This window comes from Coregonus clupeaformis, chromosome 30, assembly GCF_020615455.1.
Source record: "Coregonus clupeaformis isolate EN_2021a chromosome 30, ASM2061545v1, whole genome shotgun sequence".
Taxonomy (NCBI): Eukaryota; Metazoa; Chordata; class Actinopteri; order Salmoniformes; family Salmonidae; genus Coregonus; species Coregonus clupeaformis.
This window is the reverse complement of record NC_059221.1, coordinates 35,340,671-35,361,091: the sequence shown is the minus strand read 5'-3', so window position 1 is coordinate 35,361,091 and position 20,421 is coordinate 35,340,671. Positions and strand designations below refer to the sequence as shown.

The window sequence follows — 20,421 nt, the reverse complement described above, 5'->3', positions numbered from 1 at the left end:
TCAATGCCCTTGCTGATGGAAGGAGGTTTTCACTCAAAATCTCACGATACATGGCCCCATTCATTCTTTCCTTTACACGGATCAGTCGTCCTGATCCCTTTGCAGAAAAACAGCCCCAAAGCATGATGTTTCCACCCCCATGCTTCACAGTAGGTATGGTGTTCTTTGGATGTAACTGAGCATTCTTTGTCCTCCAAACACGACGAGTTGAGTTTTTACCAAAAAGTTATATTTTGGTTTCATCTGACCATATGACATTCTCCCAATCCTCTTCTGGATCATCCAAATGCACTCTAGCAAACTTCAGACGGGCCTGGACATGTACTGGCTTAAGCAGGGGGACACGTCTAGCACTGCAGGATTTGAGTCCCTGGCGGTGTAGTGTGTTACTGATGGTAGGCTTTGTTACTTTGGTCCCAGCTCTCTGCAGGTCATTCACTAGGTCCCCCCGTGTGGTTCTGGGATTTTTGCTCACCGTTCTTGTGATCATTTTGACCCCACGGGGTGAGATCTTGCGTGGAGCCCCAGATCGAGGGAGATTATCAGTGGTCTTGTATGTCTTCCATTTCCTAATAATTGCTCCCACAGTTGATTTCTTCAAACCAAGCTGCTTACCTATTGCAGATTCAGTCTTCCCAGCCTGGTGCAGGTCTACAATTTTGTTTCTGGTGTCCTTTGACAGCTCTTTGGTCTTGGCCATAGTGGAGTTTGGAGTGTGACTGTTTGAGGTTGTGGACAGGTGTCTTTTATACTGATAACAAGTTCAAACAGGTGCCATTAATACAGGTAACGAGTGGAGGACAGAGGAGCCTCTTAAAGAAGAAGTTACAGGTCGGTGAGAGCCAGAAATCCTGCTTGTTTGTAGGTGACCAAATACTTATTTTCCACCATAATATGCTAATTAATTCATAAAAAATCCTACAATGTGATTTTCTAGATTTTTTTTCCTCAATTTGTCTGTCATAGTTGACATGTACCTATGATGAAAATTACAGGCCTCTCTCATCTTTTTAAGTGGGAGAACTTGCACAATTGGTGGCTGACCAAATACTTTTTTTCCCCACTGTATTCAGACCCTTTGCTATGAGACTTGAAATTGAGCTCAGGTGCATCCTGTTTCCATTGATCATCCTTGAGATGTTTCTACAACTTGACTGGAGTCCACCTGTGGTAAATTCAGTTGATTGGACATGATTTGGAAAGGCGCACACCTGTCTATATAAGGTCCCACAGTTGACAATGCATGTCAGAGTAAAAACCAAGCCATGAGGTCGAAGGAATTGTCCATAGAGCTCTGAGACAGGATCGTGTCGAGGCACAGATCTGGGGAAGGGTACCAAAAAATGTCTGCAGCATTAAAGGTCCCCAAGAACACACGCTTAAATGGAAGAAGTTTGGAACCACCAAGACTCTTCCTAGAGCTGGCCGCCCGGCCAAACTGAGTAATCGGGGGAGAAGGGCCATGGTCAGAGAGATGACCAAGAACCTGATGGTCACTCTGACAGAGCTAAAGAGTTCCTCTGTGGAGATGGGAGAACCTTCCAGAAGGACAACCATCTCTGCAGCACTCTACCAATCAGGCCATTATGGTAGAGTGGCCAGACGGAAGCAACTCATCAGTAAAAGGCACGACAGTCCGCTTGGAGTTTGCCAAAAGGCCCCTAAAGGACTCTCAGACCTTTAGAAACAAGATTCTCTGGTCTGATGAAACCAAGATTGAACTCTTTGGCCTGAATGCTAAGCGTCACGTCTGGAGGAAACCTGGCACCATCCCTACGGTGAAGCATGGTGGTGGCAGCATCATGTTGTGGGAATATTTTACAGCGGCAGGTACAGGGAGACTAGTCAGGATCGAGGGAAAGATGAACAGAGAGATCCTTGATGAAAACCTGCTCCAGAGCGCTCAGGACATCAGACTGGGGCAAAGGTTCACCTTCCAACAGGACAACGACCCTAAGTACCCAGCCAAGACAACACAGGAGTGGCTTCGGGACAAGTCTCTGAATGTCCTTAAGTGGCCCAGCCAGAGCCCGGATTTGAACCCGATCGAACATCTCTGGAGAGACCTGAAAATAGCTGTGCAGCGATGCTCCCCATCCAACCTGACAGAGCTTGAGACGATCTGCAGTGAAGAATGGGAGAAACTCCCGAAATACAGGTGTGCCAAGCTTGTAGCGTCATACCCAAGAAGACTCAAGGCTGTAATCGCTGCCAAAGGTGCTTCAACAAAGTACTGAGTAAAGGGTCTGAATAATTATGTAAATGTAATATTTACGTTTTTAATTTTTAATAAATGTGCAAAAATGTCTATAAACCTGTTTTTGCTTTGTCATTATGGCGAATTGTGTGTAGATTGATGAGGGGGAAAAACAATTTAATCAATTTTAGAATAAGGCTGTAACGTAACAAAATGTGTAAAAGGTCAAGGGGTCTGAATACTTTCCGAATGCACTGTACATGATAAACAGCCTTAGTTTAAATAGTTTGATCCATGTAAGAATTAACAGGTAGAAAGGAACACCTAACAGTTGATTGACAGAGCCTTTGGTCAGAGGTGGTTTCTTAGTGTGTGAGGTTGGGAAAGATTGTGAAGCCTGAAATGTGGTACAACTATGCTGTGTCTTAGTGTTAACTACAGTGGCTTAGTCTTATCTGCGATGGGCGTCTTAGCATTAGTGTACGTATTTTATGGCTGAGTCATTATATTATGGAGACACCCACTACCCAATGGACTTGGATTACATATTGTTATCTGTCATCGTCGACATGGATTATCATATTACACTGTATCACACTAATGTATGTACTCAAGATAGTGAAAATAAAGTGTTTCAGTGAGTTTTATTTGTGCCTATAAAATTACTGTCATTTATCATGTCCTTCAAAGTTGGATTAGATGTAGAGTCATTATTGAAATTAAATGCCACAATGATGAGATTATATTTTAATGATACATTCCCTTTGGGTATTAGACATTATCATAAAATGCAATTTGTCTAATCCTCGCTGGGATTTAATAAGACTGATATGGCAACTAAAAGATAAGCTGTTTTTACAGTATTCCTCAGTAAAGATAGGAAATAGAGTTCTTAGAGAGCTCTACGCTGCAGGAGCAAAAGGGTTACAGGACCACAGAGTAGGATGGAAGTTTTCCCTAACTACTGAGCCAGGGTCACATCTTGTCACTCTTCTTATGGTTAGGCATAGGGGATACAAAAGGGTTAAGACAACTTCTACCTGAGACGAACGTTGTGGACGTTTGAAAAAGGCTTGGGAATTCCTACATGCTTTCAAAGACATACTACAATGTCTTGGACTTAACCAGGTGACCTGGATCTGTGAGACATCCATGGCTTTCTTGCAAATCCTTCTTCCATGTGAGGAGGGAGGCTGTCACAGATTAAGACCGTACGAATAGAACACTAAGGATTACAGTCATGTGTAATACTCCCCGTTAAATATAGCTGTAAGGTTTGGTCACATTTAAGTGTGGAGTGTAGCTCCACATCTTTCCCTTGAATGTTTCATTAATGATTTGGTTTTACTACATTGATTGTGGGTTTGAGAAAAGAATAGCCAATACTGTATCTTTCAGCTACAACCTGCGCTTTACAACATTAAAGCATATAAAGAATTTGTAAAGGGAGTAAACATCTAGGGACACAGCCATCACACTGTAAATGCAGTCATAAGAGTGGAACATTTCAGACCAATCATTGTTCTGTGTCATGTGGCATCTATCTCCAATCCCATGAACTTTTCACCCAACCGAAAAAGCCTCAGGTTTGACACTGACAGCCCACATGCTCAATTGGTCAATTGGCCTGCCAATCAGGAGAGAGGCGGGACATATCTTATCCATGAGGCATCATCTGCAATCAGCCTTTCGGGTTTCAGTTGTGTTCAATGAAGGCAGATTCACATGGCATGTCCTCTCTTCACTCAAGGCAGTATTAGCTCAGTGAGAGTCTGTTCTGACTGACTTGCCAGTGTTTTTACAAACCCAGTTTATTTTGCTTTCTTCAAAGTGAAATTGTAAAATGTTCTCCAATCTGCATTCAGCTTTGCTGAAGCTTGTTAGTAAAAGTAAGATAACATTTCTCAGCCATTCTGTCCTTCTTTGCTCCATTCAATTAATTCAATTAAATGCATTATGCCACAGGATTCAATCTAGCGTAACATGAAGAAAACATAAAATATAAATTACTTGCCTGGTGTTATCCTGCAGGCTCTGTGTAGTGTGGTGAAAATGTAGACATGGAGATTAAAGCAGGATTTCATGGGCAGAATTTAGCAGCACATTGCCGTGCCTGAGGAGAGAGTGATTTTCCTCATAAACAACTTTTAAATATTTTTTTGTTTCATTGTGGCCACAGTGAAAGTGGAGAAGAGCAACCTTCACCATTGGGACCCCACTGTCAACTACAGCCACACCCAACACTGCAAGACATGGAGCAGTCCCAGCCACCCACTCAACCAGCAGGACCACTGCACATGTAAGTTAGAATGTGTGAATATGCTGCTGGGTATAGTACAGTATATAGCCTTTTCCTTGCTACATGTATATATTTTGGAAGTTGCTGTTGATCATCTGTCTTTTTTTCGGTTTATGATCCTCTGATCCCAATGATAATGTTGCGATATCATTGACTGTGTATTAGCATCGCATGTAGCCTACGTGCAGTGTGGAGTTACAGGTCAAGTGGTGAGTTGCATTATTCTACCTTGAAGGGGATTTCTCTTTGCATTGATGTCGTGAGCATGTGTCCTTTCAGCTCTGGTGTGTGGTGGCTTCTCCCCTTCCTCCACAGCCACCTCAGGGTACAGCAGCAGCCAGGGCAGCAGCACCCTACCCTGCCCCATCCCCCCCGCCGCCCCCACCACCAGCCCCCGAAGCACCACACACAAGAGACGCCAGCGGAGGAAGGAGCACAAGAGCTCACGTATGTGGATTGTGGACTGCTTTTAAAACAAATGTGTATTCATAACAGGGTTTTAGAATAGTTGGAGAATTTACCTACCTCCCCTCATTAAAGGCGTGACTGCTCAAATGATGGATCACTGACGTGGACTGAGATGACTGATGGAAAGGCTGATAGCTCTCTCGCTCTCTCGCTCTCTCGCTCTCTCTCTCTCTCTCTCTCTCTCTCGCTCCATCTATCCATCCATTCCTCCCCTTTCTCTCAATTTATCACGCTATCCTCCCCCTCTCCCAGTGTCCCTAGCATCCAGCTCAGTGGGCCCTGGGGGGCAGGTTGTTCATGTGGAGACCAGCGAGGTCATCCTGAGGGGGGATCCACTCACAGGGTTCGGGGTTCAGCTGCAGGGGGGTGTTTTTGCCACAGAGACCCTGTCCGCTCCCGCAGTCATCCGCTTCATCGAGCCTGACAGCCCTGCCGAAAGGTTACACGCACACACACACACACACACACACACACAGCCTCCCGCACAGAGACGTACTATGCAGTGTGGAGTGACCTTGACCTTAGGGCCATGTCTTAGTCACTCAGAGGACGGTAGGGTGTCATCAGGAGTGATGAGGAGAGTCACTGCTTTCTTTGAGGAATACTAATCTGGGTCTCCTATCCCAAGATGTCACTGTTAGCTCCGCTATGTCCTAGCAGTTCCATAAGGCACCTTGCTTTGAGGTAATGGTAATAACTTCAGTGGTATTAGAATCTGTGAGAAGCAAGTTAATTTATTCTAATCTACTTTGTTTGTTTGTCTCACGTCACACTTGAACATTGTAAAAGTTTATTTTAGCCTTGCTTTAAAAAGCATTTTTATTTCTGCCCTTGTCTTGTAAGAGTAATGATAGTGTCTGTATGAACAACAGAAGGCCATGTCCCCTGGGTGGTCTAATACCATTTAAAGGTTCCCGCCGTTGGGAGGGAGTGACTCAAGCAGAACATCCTATTGTGATGTTCGTCTCAGCACTGACGCAAGGTTAATGGACTGCAGTGGTTAGTGAATAAATCTTAGTTGACAGTGCTGCTATGTGTGTGTCCTAATGATGTGATCATGGAAGTAAGCATCCATCTGAATATGTGTGTGTGTGGGATGTGTAACATAAAGTTGAAGTTTGTGCCCTTGCCCTTTTTATTTAAGGTCAAGCAAGGTGAAGAGTAATTTTCTTATCAGAGAAGTGATTGACATTTGTTCAACTTAGGTGACATATTGATCCATTATTCCACGGTCACTGGAGTCAAAGCTATTTTTCTGGTAATAGAAGAAATCTACTTAAAGGTTTCCCATTGCTCCTAGCCAGAACGGGACAGGAGGGACTAGCTTTGTTCAATTTAACACAAGGGTTGATTGCGGGTAGGATTGTGCCCTTCAGGGTCCTGACTCAGTGGTTTATTGATAGCGGTTAACAGTGTGACTCAGTGGTTTATTGATAGCAGTTATCAGTGAGTTAAGGTCAAAGTGGAGTTGAAATATGTTCACCATAACCCACTTATCTCTGAAATCTAAAGCAGAGTCATGAAAGGAAAGAACCAGATAGCTCTGTATTAGTAGTAGTAGTAGTACGTTGTCAGGATAATGTTTCTTATCGCTTTACAGCAGGACTCTCATGGTCTTTAGTTTAGGAGTAGGCTTCGTCTGGGAAATGGGCCATAAACGAGAGAAGTATTAGGAAAAACTGTTCATAACAACCGTTCAATTTGGTTAAATGTCTAACTGTATAAAGGCCACATTCCCTGTAAAATATGCTGAATGCCACATAGAATTACCAATTTTCCCCTATTGTACTCTTCTAACTATGTAACAAAAAGATTCTCCCTCCATTGTACTCTAACTATTCTCTGTGCCGTCAGATGTGGGCTGCTGCAGGTGGGGGACAGACTCCTGTCCATCAACAGAATCCCTACAGAGGACGGAACACTGGAGGAGGCCAATCAGCTACTGCGAGACGCCGCTCTGGCCAATAAGGTCACCCTGGAGATTGAGTTTGATGTAGCAGGTATAGCCTTTTTCATTAGTTTAACCTTTGTTCATCCAAGTTGAAATAGCTTCTCAAATCAAATCAAAATGTATTGGTCACGTGCACAGATTTGCAGATGTTGTACAGGTGCAGTGAAATGCTTATGTACTAGCTCCAACATTGCAGTAGAATGTCAAATACACAAATAATCTAAAAATCTAAACAACAAATCAAGAAATAACAATCCAAAGTAGATATATTACAGTGAGCATGTGAGAATCCAGAATATGAATATAAATGTGTGGTGTGTATAGACAGTATATAATTTGGAAAATGGTACAGTGGGGAAAAAAAGTATTTAGTCAGCCACCAATTGTGCAAGTTCTCCCACTTAAAAATATGAGAGAGGCCTGTAATTTTCATCATAGGTACACGTCAACTATGACAGACAAATTGAGCATTTTTTTCTCCAGAAAATCACATTGTAGGATTTTTAATGAATTTATTTGCAAATTATGGTGGAAAATAAGTATTTGGTCACCTACAAACAAGCAAGATTTCTGGCTCTCACAGACCTGTAACTTCTTCTTTAAGAGGCTCCTCTGTCCTCCACTCGTTACCTGTATTAATGGCACCTGTTTGAACTTGTTATCAGTATAAAAGACACCTGTCCACAACCTCAAACAGTCGCACTCCAAACTCCACTATGGCCAAAGAGCTGTCAAAGGACACCAGAAACAAAATTGTAGACCTGCACCAGGCTGGGAAGACTGAATCTGCAATAGGTAAGCAGCTTGGTTTGAAGAAATAAACTGTGGGAGCAATTATTAGGAAATGGAAGACATACAAGACCACTGATAATCTCCCTCGATCTGGGGCTCCACGCAAGATCTCACCCCGTGGGGTCAAAATGATCACAAGAACGGTGAGCAAAAATCCCAGAACCACACGGGGGGACCTAGTGAATGACCTGCAGAGAGCTGGGACCAAAGTAACAAAGCCTACCATCAGTAACACACTATGCCGCAAGGGACTCAAATCCTGCAGTGCCAGATGTGTCCCCCTGCTTAAGCCAGTACATGTCCAGGCCCGTCTGAAGTTTGCTAGAGTGCATTTGGATGATCCTGAAGAGGATTGGGAGAATGTCATATGGTCAGATGAAACCAAATATAACTTTTTGGTAAAAACTCAACTCGTCGTGTTTGGAGGATAAAGAATGCTGAGTTGCATCCAAAGAACACCATGCCTACTGTGAAGCATGGGGGTGGAAACATCATGCTTTGGGGCTGTTTTTCTGCAAAGGGACCAGGACGACTGATCTGTGTAAAGGAAAGAATGAATGGGGCCATGTATCGTGAGATTTTGAGTGAAAACCTCCTTCCATCAGCAAGGGCATTGAAGATGAAACGTGGCTGGGTCTTTCAGCATGACAATGATCCCAAACACACCGCCCGGGCAACGAAGGAGTGGCTTCGTAAGAAGCATTTCAAGGTCCTGGAGTGGCCTAGCCAGTCTCCAGATCTCAACCCCATAGAAAATCTTTGGAGGGGAGTTGAAAGTCTGTGTTGCCCAGCGACAGCCCCAAAACATCACTGCTCTAGAGGAGATCTGCATGGAGGAATGGGCCAAAATACCAGCAACAGTGTGTGAAAACCTTGTGAAGACTTACAGAAAACGTTTGACCTGTGTCATTGCCAACAAAGGGTATATAACAAAGTATTGAGAAACTTTTGTTATTGACCAAATACTTATTTTTCACCATAACTTGCAAATAAATTCATAAAAAATCCTACAATGTGATTTTCACGATTTTTTTCTCTCATTTTGTCTGTCATAGTTGACGTGTACCTAGGATGAAAATTACAGGCCTCTCTCATCTTTTTAAGTGGGAGAACTTGCACAATTGGTGGCTGACTAAATACTTTTTTTCCCCACTGTATGTACAGTAGGTATATTAGGATCGGCTACAGTATGTGGAGAATACAGTATATACAGTACCAGTCAAAAGTTTGGACACCTACTCATTCAAGGTTTTTTCTTTATTTTTTACTATTTTCTACATTGTAACTATTGAGATGCACCTCCACTCTCCTGTTATGGTTGTGATGTATGGCTGAGATGAGGACCCTACAGACTGTTGTTATGGTTGAGATGTTTGGTGAGATGAGGACCTTACAGACTGTTGTGCTGCATCAGATGACAGATTATTCTACAATGTAGAAAATAGTAAAAATAAAGAAAAACCCTTGAATGAGTAGGTGTGTCCAAACATTTGACTGGTACAGTGTATATAACAGTATATATATTTTTTTTTATTTATTTCACCTTTATTTAACCAGGTAAGCCAGTTGAGAACAGGTTCTCATTTACAACTGCGACCTGGCCAAGATAAAGCAAAGTAGTGCAATAAAAACAACACAGAGTTACATATGGGGTAAAAAAAAACATAAAGTCAGAAATACAACAGAAAATATATATACAGTGTGTGCAAATGTAGCAAGTTATGGAGGTAAGGCAATAAATAGGCTATAGTGCAGAATAATTACAATAGTATTAACACTGGAATGCTAGATGTGCAAGAGATGATGTGCAAATAGAGATACTGGGGTGCAAAAGAGCAAAATAAATAACAATATAGGGATGAGGTAGTTGGGTGGGCTAATTTCAGATGGGCTGTGAACAGGTGCAGTGATCGGTAAGGTGCTCTGACAACTGATGCTTAAAGTTATTGAGGGAGATAAGAGTCTCCAGCTTGAGATTTTTGCAATTCGTTCCAGTCAATATATAAACAGAATGAGGTGACCAGTGTTCAATGACTATCTATATAAACTCAGCAAAAAAAGAAACTGTCTTTCAAAGATAATTTGTAAAAATCCAAATAACTTCACAGATCTTCATTGTAAAGGGTTAAACACTGTTTCCCATGCTTGTTCAATTAACCATAAACAACTAATGAACATGGTGAACGGTCGTTAAGACACTAACAGCTTACAGACGGTAGGCAATTAAGGTCACAGTTATGAAAACTTCTACTGACTCTGAAAAACACCAAAAGAAAGATGCCCAGGGTCCCTGCTCATCTCTGTGAACGTGCCTTAGGCATGCTGCAAGGAGGCATGAGGACTACAGATGTGGCCAGGGTAATAAATTGCCATGTCCGTACTGTGAGACGCCGAAGACAGCACTACAGGGAGACAGGACGGACAGCTGATCTCCCTCGCAGTGGTAGACCATGTTTATCAACACCTGCACAGGATCGGTACATCCGAACATCACACCTGCGGGACAGGTACAGGATGGCAACAACAACTGCCCGAGTTACAGCAGGAACGCACAATCCCTCCATTAGTGCTCAGACTGCCGCAATAGGCTGAGAGAGGCTGGACTGAGGGCTTGTAGGCCTGTTGTAAGGCAGGTACCAGACATCACCGGCAACAACGTCGCCTATGGGCACAAACCCACCGTCGCTGGACCAGACAGGACTGGCAAAAAGTGCTCTTCACTGACGAGTCGCGGTTTTGTCTCACCAGGGGTGATGGTCGGATTCGCGTTTATCGTCAAAGAAATGAGCGTTACACTGAGGCCTGGACTCTGGAGCGGGATCGATTTGGAGGTGGAGGGTCCGTCACGGTCTGGGGCGGTGTGTCACAGCATCATCGGACTGAGCTTGTTGTCATTGCAGGCAATCTCAATGCTGTGCGTTACAGGGAAGACATCCTCCTCCCTCATGTGGTACCCTTCCTGCAGGCTCATCCTGACATGACCCTCCAGCATGACAATGCCACCAGCCATACTGCTCGTTCTGTGCGTGATTTCCTGCAAGACAGGAATGTCAGTGTTCTGCCATGGCCAGCGAAGAGCCTGGATCTCAATCTCATTGAGCACGTCTGGGACCTGTTGGATCAGAGGGTGAGGGCTAGGGCCATTCCCCCCAGAAATGTCAGGGAACTTGCAGGTGCCTTGGTGGAAGAGTGGGGTAACATCTCACAGCAAGAACTGGCAAATCTGGTACAGTCCATGAGGAGGCGATGCACTGCTGTACTTAATGCAGCTGGTGGCCACACCAGATACTGACTGTTACTTTTGATTTTGATCCCCCCCCCCCTTTGTTCAGGGACACATTATTCAATTCAAATCAAATCAAATCAAATTTTATTGGTCACATGCGCCGAATACAACAGGTGCAGACATTACAGTGAAATGCTTACTTACAGCCCTTAACCAACAGTGCATTTATTTTAAACAAAAAAGTAAAAATAAAACATCAACAACAAAAAAAGTGTTGAGAAAAAAAAGAGCAGAAGTAAAATAAAGTGACAGTAGGGAGGCTATATATACAGGGGGGTACCGTTGCAGAGTCAATGTGCGGGGGCACCGGCTAGTTGAGGTAGTTGAGGTAATATGTACATGTGGGTAGAGTTAAAGTGACTATGCATAAATACTTAACAGAGTAGCAGCAGCGTAAAAAGGATGGGGTGGGGGGGCAGTGCAAATAGTCCGGGTAGCCATGATTAGCTGTTCAGGAGTCTTATGGCTCGGGGGTAGAAGCTGTTGAGAAGTCTTTTGGACCTAGACTTGGCACTCCGGTACCGCTTGCCGTGCGGTAGCAGAGAGAACAGTCTATGACTAGGGTGGCTGGAGTCTTTGACAATTTTGAGGGCCTTTCTGTTAGTCACATGTCTGTGGAAGTTGTTCAGTTTATGTCTCAGTTGTTGAATCTTATGTTCATACAAATATTTACATATGTTAAGTTTGCTGAAAATAAACGCAGTTGGCAGTGAGTGGACGTTTCTTTTTTTGTTGAGTTTACACGGAGCATTAGTCTCAAGGTGCAGGGCGGAGTACCGGGGAGGTAGCCTGCTTGTGATGTTTGTTATTTATGTTGTAATCAATCTGTTTCTTTCATGCCCCCCCAATTAGAATCAGTGGTTCCCAGTAGTGGCACATTCCATGTAAAACTGCCCAAGAGGAGAGGAGTGGAACTTGGCATCACCATCAGTGGTGAGTTACCAGATGCAAACGGCAGGGGGCGACGTAGCCCTACATAAGGACCCTTGGTCTGCATATCTCTCTGTGATTGATAACTGTGGCCTAGACTGTCATGAGAGCTACCGCCTCATTAAGTTTGATGAATAATAGTGGTCTACAAGCATTTATCATCACCTCTTTCACACTTTAACGAGCATGGAAAAACAATAAAGGACAGTAATTCTCTGTAGTACAGAGAGTATGTTAGTGATGTCATTTACATTTAAGTCATTTAGCAGACGCTTTTATCCAGAGCGACTTACAAATTGGTGCATTCAACCGCTTTGATGTTAGCGGAGAATGACAGGGTGTTGTCCAGGGTCACGCCAAGGTTCTTTGCACTCTGGGAGGAGGACACAATGGTGTTGTCAACCGTGATGGCGAGATCATGGAGTGGGCAGTCCTTCCCCAGGAGGAAGAGCAGCTCCGTCTTGCCGAGGTTCAGCTTGAGGTGGTGATCCGACATCCACACTGATATGTCTGCCAGACATGCAGAGATGCGATTCGCCACCTGGTTATCAGAAGGGGGAAAGGAAAAAATTAATTGTGTGTCGTCTGCGTAGCAATGATAGGATAGACCATGTGAGGATATGACAGAGCCAAGTGACTTAGTGTATAGAGAGAATAGGAGAGGGCCTAGAACTGAGCCCTGGGGGGACACCAGTGGTGAGAGCACGTGGTGCGGAGACAGATTCTCGCTACGCCACCTGGTAGGAGCGACCTGTCAGGTGGGACGCAATCCAAGAGTGAGCAGAGCCGGAGATGCCCAACTCGGAGAGGGTGGAGAGGAGGATCTGATGGTTCACAGTATCAAAGGCAGCAGATAGGTCTAGAAGGATCAGAGGAGAGAGAGTTAGCTTTAGCAGTGCGGAGAGCCTCCGTGACACAGAGAAGAGCAGTCTCAGTTGAATGACCAGCCTTGAAGCATGACTGGTTTGGATCAAGAAGGTCATTCTGAGAGCGATAGCAGGAGAGTTGGCTAGAGACGGCACGCTCAAGAGTTTTGGAGAAAAAAGAAAGAAGGGATACTGGTCTGTAGTTGTTGACATCGGAGGGATCGAGTGTAGGTTTTTTGAGGAGGGGTGCAACTCTCGCTCTCTTGAAGACGGAAGGGACATAGCCAGCGGTCAAGGATGAGTTGATGAGCGAGGTGAGGTGAGGTAAGGTCTCCGGAAATGGTCTGGAGAAGAGAGGATGGGATAGGGTCAAGCGGGCAGGTTGTTGGGCGGCCGGCCGTCGCAAGATTTCATCTGGAGAGAGAGGGGAGAAAGAAGTCAAAGCATAGGGTAGGGCAGTGTGAGCAGGACCAGCGGTGTCATTTGACTTAGTAAATGAGGATTGGATGTCGTCAACCTTCTTTTCAAAATGGTTGACAAGTCATCCACAGAGAAGGAGGAGGGAGGGGGAGGAGGAGGATTCAGCAGGGAGGAGAAGGTGGCAAAAAGCTTCCTAGGGTTAGAGGCAGAGGCTTGACATTTAGAGTGGTAGAAAGTGGCTTTAGCAGCAGAAACAGAGGAAGAAAATGTAGAGAGGAGGGAGTGAAAAGATGACAGGTCCACAGGGAGTCTAGTTTTCCTCCATTTCCGCACGGCTGCCCGGAGCCCTGTTCTGTGAGCTCGTAATGAGTCGTCAAGCCACAGAGCAGGAGGGGAGGACCGAGCCGGCCGGGATGATAGGGGACATAGAGAGTCAAAAGATTCAGAAAGGGAGGAGAGGAGGGTTGAGGAGGCAGAATCAGGAGATCGGAGGGAGAAGGATTTAGCAGAGGGAAGAGATAATAGGATGGAAAAGGAGAGAGTAGCGGGAGAGAGAGAGCGATGGTTGCGACGGCACATTACCATCTGAGTAGGGCAGAGTGAGTAGTGTTGGAGGAGAGTGAGAGAGAAAAGGATACAAAGTAGTGGTCTGAGACTTGGAGGGGAGTTGCAGTGAGATTAGTAGAAGAACAGCATCTAGTAAAGATGAGGTCAAGCGTATTGCCTGCCGTGTGAGTAGGGGGGGACGGTGAGAGGGTGAGGTCAAAAGAGAAAAGGAGTGGAAAGAAGGAGGCAGAGAGAAATTAGTCAAGGCAGACGTAGGGAGGTTAAAGTCACCCAGAACTGTGAGTGGTGAGCCATCCTCAGGAAAGGAACTTATCAAGGCGTCAAGCTCATTGATGAACTCTCCAAGGGAACCGGATAAGGATGTTAAGCTTCAATGGGCTAGTGACTGTGACAGCATGGAATTCAAATGAGTAGATAGACAGATGGGTCAGGGAGAAAAGAGAGAATGTCCACTTGGGAGAGATGAGGATTCCTGTGCCACCGCCACGCTGACCAGATGCTCTTGGGGTATGCGAGAACACATGATCAGACGAGGAAAGAGCAGTAGGAGTAGCAGTGTTTTCTGTGGTAATCCATGTTTCCGTCAGCGCCAAGATGTCGAGGGACTGAAGGGTAGCATAGGCTCAGATGAACTCTGTCTTGTTGGCGACAGAACGGCAGTTCCAGAGGCTGCCGGAGACCTGGAACTCCACGTGTCATAGATACTGAAGCTAGTTGGGCAGGCCATCAGTTACTGAAGCTAGTAGGGCAGGCCATCAGTTACTGAAGCTACTAGGGCAGGCCATCAGTTACTGAAGCTAGTAGGGCAGGCCATCAGTTACTGAAGCTACTAGGGCAGGACATCAGTTACTGAAGCTACTAGGGCAGGCAATCAGTTACTGAAGCTAGTAGGGCAGGCCATCAGTTACTGAAGCTAGTAGGGCAGGCAATCAGTTACTGAAGCTACTAGGGCAGGCCATCAGTTACTGAAGCTAGTAGGGCAGGCAATCAGTTACTGAAGCTACTAGGGCAGGCCATCAGTTACTGAAGCTACTAGGGCAGGCAATCAGTTACTGAAGCTAGTAGGGCAGGCCATCAGTTACTGAAGCTAGTAGGGCAGGCAATCAGTTACTGAAGCTACTAGGGCAGGCCATCAGTTGACTTGTGATACATGCATTGATTTGGGACTGTGTGCACTAAAGTGGAACATGCAGGGATCCAGAGCAAATCAAAATAATTTGGGCAACAGTCAACTCCTGATAAATGTGTGTTTCTATTCCCTGCCTTTCTATTATCTCTGGATGTTATGAATGTTTAATTTAATGGTGTCTTTCTGTCTGAACAGCAAGCAAGAGACCCGACAAACCTCTCGTCATCTCTGATATCAGGAAAGGAAGCATAGCCCACAGGTATGTCCAGCATCCCAATCATATGGAGGAGTCATGCTGATAAGGTCAGCAAAGAAACATCCAGTGGTTAGATTCCTCAAACAAATGACTTCCTTTACTGTCCCAAGTCTGGGGTTCGTTTCAACTGGCAAGTCTGAAATGCAATGATACTAGTCATGAGGAGAACCAAGAGTGTTTCCCAACCATGTGACCTTAAAGGGATAGTTCACCCAAATTACAAAATAACATATTGGTTTCCTTACCCTGTAAGCAGTCTATGGACAAGGTATGACCGCAATCCATGCTTTGGTTTAGTTTCCATGGCACCATTTCCACATGCTACCATTTTAGCAGCTCAAATCCCATTCAAGTCATGGGACCGATTATTATAATTTTTCAGGCATCATGTTAAAGGGTTACTTCGGGATTTTGGCAATGAGGCCCTTTATCTACTTTCCCAGAGTCAGATGACCTTGTGGATACCATTTTTATGTCTCTGTGTCCAGTATGAAGTTAGAGGTAGTTTAGCGAGCCAATGCTAATTAGCGTTAGCGCGTGCTAGCAGATAACATAGACTTCCAGTCACTGCGCTAATGCTAGTTAGCAATTGCGCTAGCGCTAGTTAGCAACTAACTTCAAACTGCAAGCAGAGACATAAAAATGGTATCCACAAGTTAATCTGACTCTGGGGAAGTAAATAATACAAATCCCTTTAAAAACCTCTAAGTGACTTTGTTGAGCTTCACAATCAATTTGTAATTTGGTTGAACTATCCCTTTAACAGGAACAACTCTGGGCCGTAGTATAAGCAGATTTGAGATGCAAAGCAAATGTCAGGTACAAACATACACAGTGTTATTTGATGTTTTATCTCATCGGGTTTCATTTCCTGCTCTCCCCTTCCTGCTAATAGGACGGGCACGTTGGAGCCAGGGGACAGGCTGCTGGCCATCGATAACGTGCGTCTGGAGAACTGCACCATGGAAGATGCCATGCACGTGCTGCAGCAGGCAGAGGACATGGTCAAGCTCCGGATCCAGAAGGACGAGGACAACGCTGGTAGGATGAACAAACACATTGTCATGCTTCAAAAATAAATGTGCAGTCCTGAAGCTTATTTGCATGGAGAGTTGTGTCTAGAAGAGAGAGACGGCAGGTAGCCTAGTGATTAAGAGCATTGGGCCAGTAACCGAAAGGCCAGTGGTTCGAATCCCCGAGGCACTTAACTCTAATTGCTCCTGTACAGTGAGGGAAAAAAGTATTTGATCCCCTGCTGATTTTGTACGTTTGCCCACTGACAAAGAAATGATCAGTCTATAATTTTAATGGTAGGTTTATTTGAACAGCGAGAGACGGAATAACAACAAAAAAATCCAGAAAAACACATGTCAAAAATGTTATAAATTGATTTGCATTTTAATGAGGGAAATAAGTATTTGACCCCCTTTCAATCAGCTGCCTTGAGATCATTGACAAGATCCTCCCGTGTAGTTCTGGGCTGATTCCTCACCGTTCTCATGATCATTGCAACTCCATGAGGTGAAATCTTGCATGGAGCCCCAGGCCGAGGGAGATTGACAGTTATTTTGTGTTTCTTCCATTTGCGAATAATCGCACCAACTGTCGTCATCTTCTCACCAAGCTGCTTGGCGATGGTCTTGTAGCCCATTCCAGCCTTGTGTAGGTCTACAATCTTGTCCCTGACATCCTTGGAGAGCTCTTTGGTCTTGGCCATGGTGGAGAGTTTAGAATCTGATTGATTGATTGCTTCTGTGGACAGGTGTCTTTTATACAGGTAACAAGCTGAGATTAGGAGCATTCCCTTTAAGAGTGTGCTCCTAATCTCAGCTCGTTACCTGTATAAAAGACACCTGGGAGCCAGAAAAATTTCTGATTGAAAGGGGGTCAAATACTTATTTCCCTCATTAAAATGCAAATCAATTTATAACATTTTTGACATGTGTTTTTCTGGATTTTGTTGTTGTTATTCTGTCTCTCACTGTTCAAATAAACCTACCATTAAAATTATAGACTGATCATGTCTTTGTCAGTGGGCAAACATACAAAATCAGCAGGGGATCAAATACTTTTTTCCCTCACTGTAAGTCGCTCTGGATAAGACCATCTGCTAAATGAATAAAATGAAAATGTAAATAACACATTTCTGTCCAATTAGGTTGAATTCCCCAGTAGAAACATCTTCAGACTATCTATACATTTCTTTCTAGTATAAATAACATTACATACCATTTGGTACAAGGAAGTTACAATTTGTGATGGCTAATTGTACTGTAATGCCCACTCTTATCAAATATTTCTCTGTAAAATACCATCAAATACTTGATAAAATTCCATCTGAAAAATAACTGTAAAATTAAATGGTGACGTGGTATATGTCATGTGGCTGCTATATTTGTCCTACAAAATGTCTGCTTATACATGTTTTATTTGTGTCTCACAATGTCTCTCGTTGTGTGGTAGCCAGTTTCGATGTGACCCAGATTTGAGCTAGACTAGTTCATCCCTTATGTAATAACTGTCATATTTATACATGTTTGAGTGTAGCGTGTGTGTGTGTGCTCTCTCTGTCCCTGTCAGATGAGCTGGAGATGTCTGGTTCCATTATCTACACGGTGGAGCTGAAGCGTTACAACGGCCCGCTGGGTATCACCATCTCAGGCACAGAGGAGCCCTTTGATCCCATCGTCATCTCAGGCCTTACCAAGAAGGGCCTGGCCGAAAGGTGAGATGTCATGGGCCAGGGGATAGGGGTCAGGGGCATGAGGTTGACTCTCCTATTATATAGTGGTAAACGGGTGATGAGGCTACAGACTGGCTCCATAGGTGGGATTTTGCACACATTTCATTTGTCAAAAGTGCCTTCCTTTCCTTGTCTGCTCTGCTTCATCGGTACTGATCTGTATGGAGAGGTGAAAGCAATATAGAGGATGCCTACTTCTCAGGGATCTGCTTTCTGTCTGGGTTTTCTATACAATTATTTAATGTCAGTTTAGATAGAGGAGGCCTCTTTAGACTGTTGGTCTATTGAGATGCACCTCCACTCTCCTGTTATGGTTGTGATGTATGGCTGAGATGAGGACCCTACAGACTATTGTTATGGTTGTGATGTATGGCTGAAATGAGGACCCTACAGACTGTTGTTATGGTTGTGATGTATGGCTGAGATGAGGACCCTACAGACTATTGTTATGGTTGTGATGTATGACTGAGATGAGGACCCTACAGACTATTGTTATGGTTGTGATGTATGGCTGAGATGAGGACCCTACAGACTATTGTTATGGTTGAGATGTATGGCTGAGATGAGGACCCTACAGACTATTGTTATGGTTGTGATGTATGGCTGAGATGAGGACCCTACAGACTATTGTTATGATTGAGATGTATGACTGAGATGAGGACCCTACAGACTATTGTGATGGTGGGAGTTTGAGCTACTGTCAATCATTGGCCTGTGTTGCCCATTGGGGCCAAGGCCACTCTAGTGGTTATCTGTGGAAACAGCAAGCCCTCAAAGCCTCACTGTGTAAAATATGTAAATAAACAAAAGCAGTCTAGTCTGTTGTTTGGTTATCAGTCAGCTCTTTGTTACTGTCTGGTCAAACTGGACAGCCAGGCAGTTTCAAGGTCACAACAATACAGAAAAGCCTCTGAAACAGATGGGGAGATATCAGCACTCTCTGATAGCCTTTATCACCTTCTTATTACAGCCCGACCAATATATTGTTTCACCAATATTATCGGCCTTTTACCAATATCTCGATCTCGTCCGATAATTCCACCAATTTTCGATAAATAGGATGAAAAAGGCAAATACAGTACCAGTCAAAAGTTTGGACACACCTACTCATTCCAGGGTTTTTCTTTATTTTTACTATTTTCTACATTGTAGAATAATAGGGAAGACATCAAAACTATGAAATAACACATATGGAATCATGTAGTAACATTTTATATTTGAGATTCTTCAAAGTAGCCACCGTTTGCCTTGATGACAGCTTTGCACACTCTTGGCATTCTCTCAACCAGCTTCATGGGGTAGTCCCCATGAATTAACAGGTGTGCCTTCTTAAAAGTTAATTTGTGGAATTTCTTTCCTTCTTAATGCGTTTGAGCCAATCAGTTGTGTTGTGACAAGGTAGGGGTGTTATACAGAAGATAGCCCTATTTGGTAAAAGACCAAGTCCATATTATGGCAAGAACAGCTCAAATAAGCAAAGAGAAACGACAGTCCATCATTACTTTAAGAAGGTCAGTCAATCTGGAAAATTTCAAGAACTTTGAAAGGTTCTTCAAGTGCAGTCGCAAAAACCATCAAGCGCTATGATGAAACTGGCTCTCATAAGGACCGCCACAGGAAAGGAAGACAGAGTTACCTCTGCTGCGGAGGATAAGTTCATTAGTTACCAGCCTCAGAAATTGCAGCCCAAATAAATGCTTCACAGAGTTCAAGTAACAGACACATCTCAACATCAACTGTTCAGAGGAGACTGCATGAATCAGGCCTTCATGGTTGAATTGCTGCAAAGAAACCACTACTAAAGGACACCAATAAGAAGAAGAGACTTAGTTGGGCCAAGAAACACGAGCAATGGACATTAGACCGGTGGAAATCTGTCCTTTGGTCTGATGAGTCCAAACTTGCGATTTTTGGTTCCAACCGCCGTGTCTTGGTGAGACGCAGAGTAGGTGAACGGATGATCTCCACATGTGTGGTTCCCACCGTGAAGCGTGATGGTGTGGGGGTGCTTTGCTGGTGACACTGTCAGTGATTTATTTAGAATTTAAGGCACTCTTAACCAGCATGGCTACCACAGCATTCTGCAGCGATACGCCATCCCATCTGGTTTGCGCTTAGTGGGTCTGTCATTTGTTTTTCAACAGGACAATGACCCAACACACCCCCAGGCTGCGTAAGGGCTATTTGACCAAGAAGGAGAGTGATGGAGTGCTGCATCAGATGTCATGGCCTCCACAATCACCCGACCTCAACCCAATTGAGATGGTTTGGGATGAGTTGGACTGCAGAGTGAAGGAAAAGCAGCCAACAAGTGCTCAGCATATGTGGGAACTCTTTCAAGACTGTTGGAAAAGCATTCCAGGTGAAGCTGGTTGAGAAAATGCCAAGAGTGTGCAAAGCTGTCATCAAGGTGGCTACTTTGAAGAATCTCAAATATAATAATAATATAATAATAATATGCCATTTAGCAGACGCTTTTATCCAAAGCGACTTACAGTCATGTGTGCATACATTTTT

At 44.2% G+C, this 20,421-nt stretch overlaps 1 protein-coding gene across 3 annotated transcripts in view; it reads left to right on the top strand.

Annotated features, from left to right (window-relative positions):
- The window catches only part of grip2a (glutamate receptor interacting protein 2a), a 72,061-nt gene that overhangs the window by 30,725 nt on the left and 20,915 nt on the right, over positions 1-20,421 (top strand). For all 3 annotated transcript variants that reach the window (XM_041855780.2, XM_041855779.2, XM_041855781.2), the window contains 8 exons: positions 4,377-4,496; positions 4,812-4,943; positions 5,217-5,403; positions 6,819-6,964; positions 11,846-11,926; positions 15,101-15,164; positions 16,057-16,202; positions 17,742-17,886. In XM_041855780.2, coding sequence (XP_041711714.1) covers positions 4,377-4,496; positions 4,812-4,943; positions 5,217-5,403; positions 6,819-6,964; positions 11,846-11,926; positions 15,101-15,164; positions 16,057-16,202; positions 17,742-17,886 — 1,021 coding nt within the window. The remainder of the gene's footprint in view (positions 1-4,376; positions 4,497-4,811; positions 4,944-5,216; positions 5,404-6,818; positions 6,965-11,845; positions 11,927-15,100; positions 15,165-16,056; positions 16,203-17,741; positions 17,887-20,421) is intronic.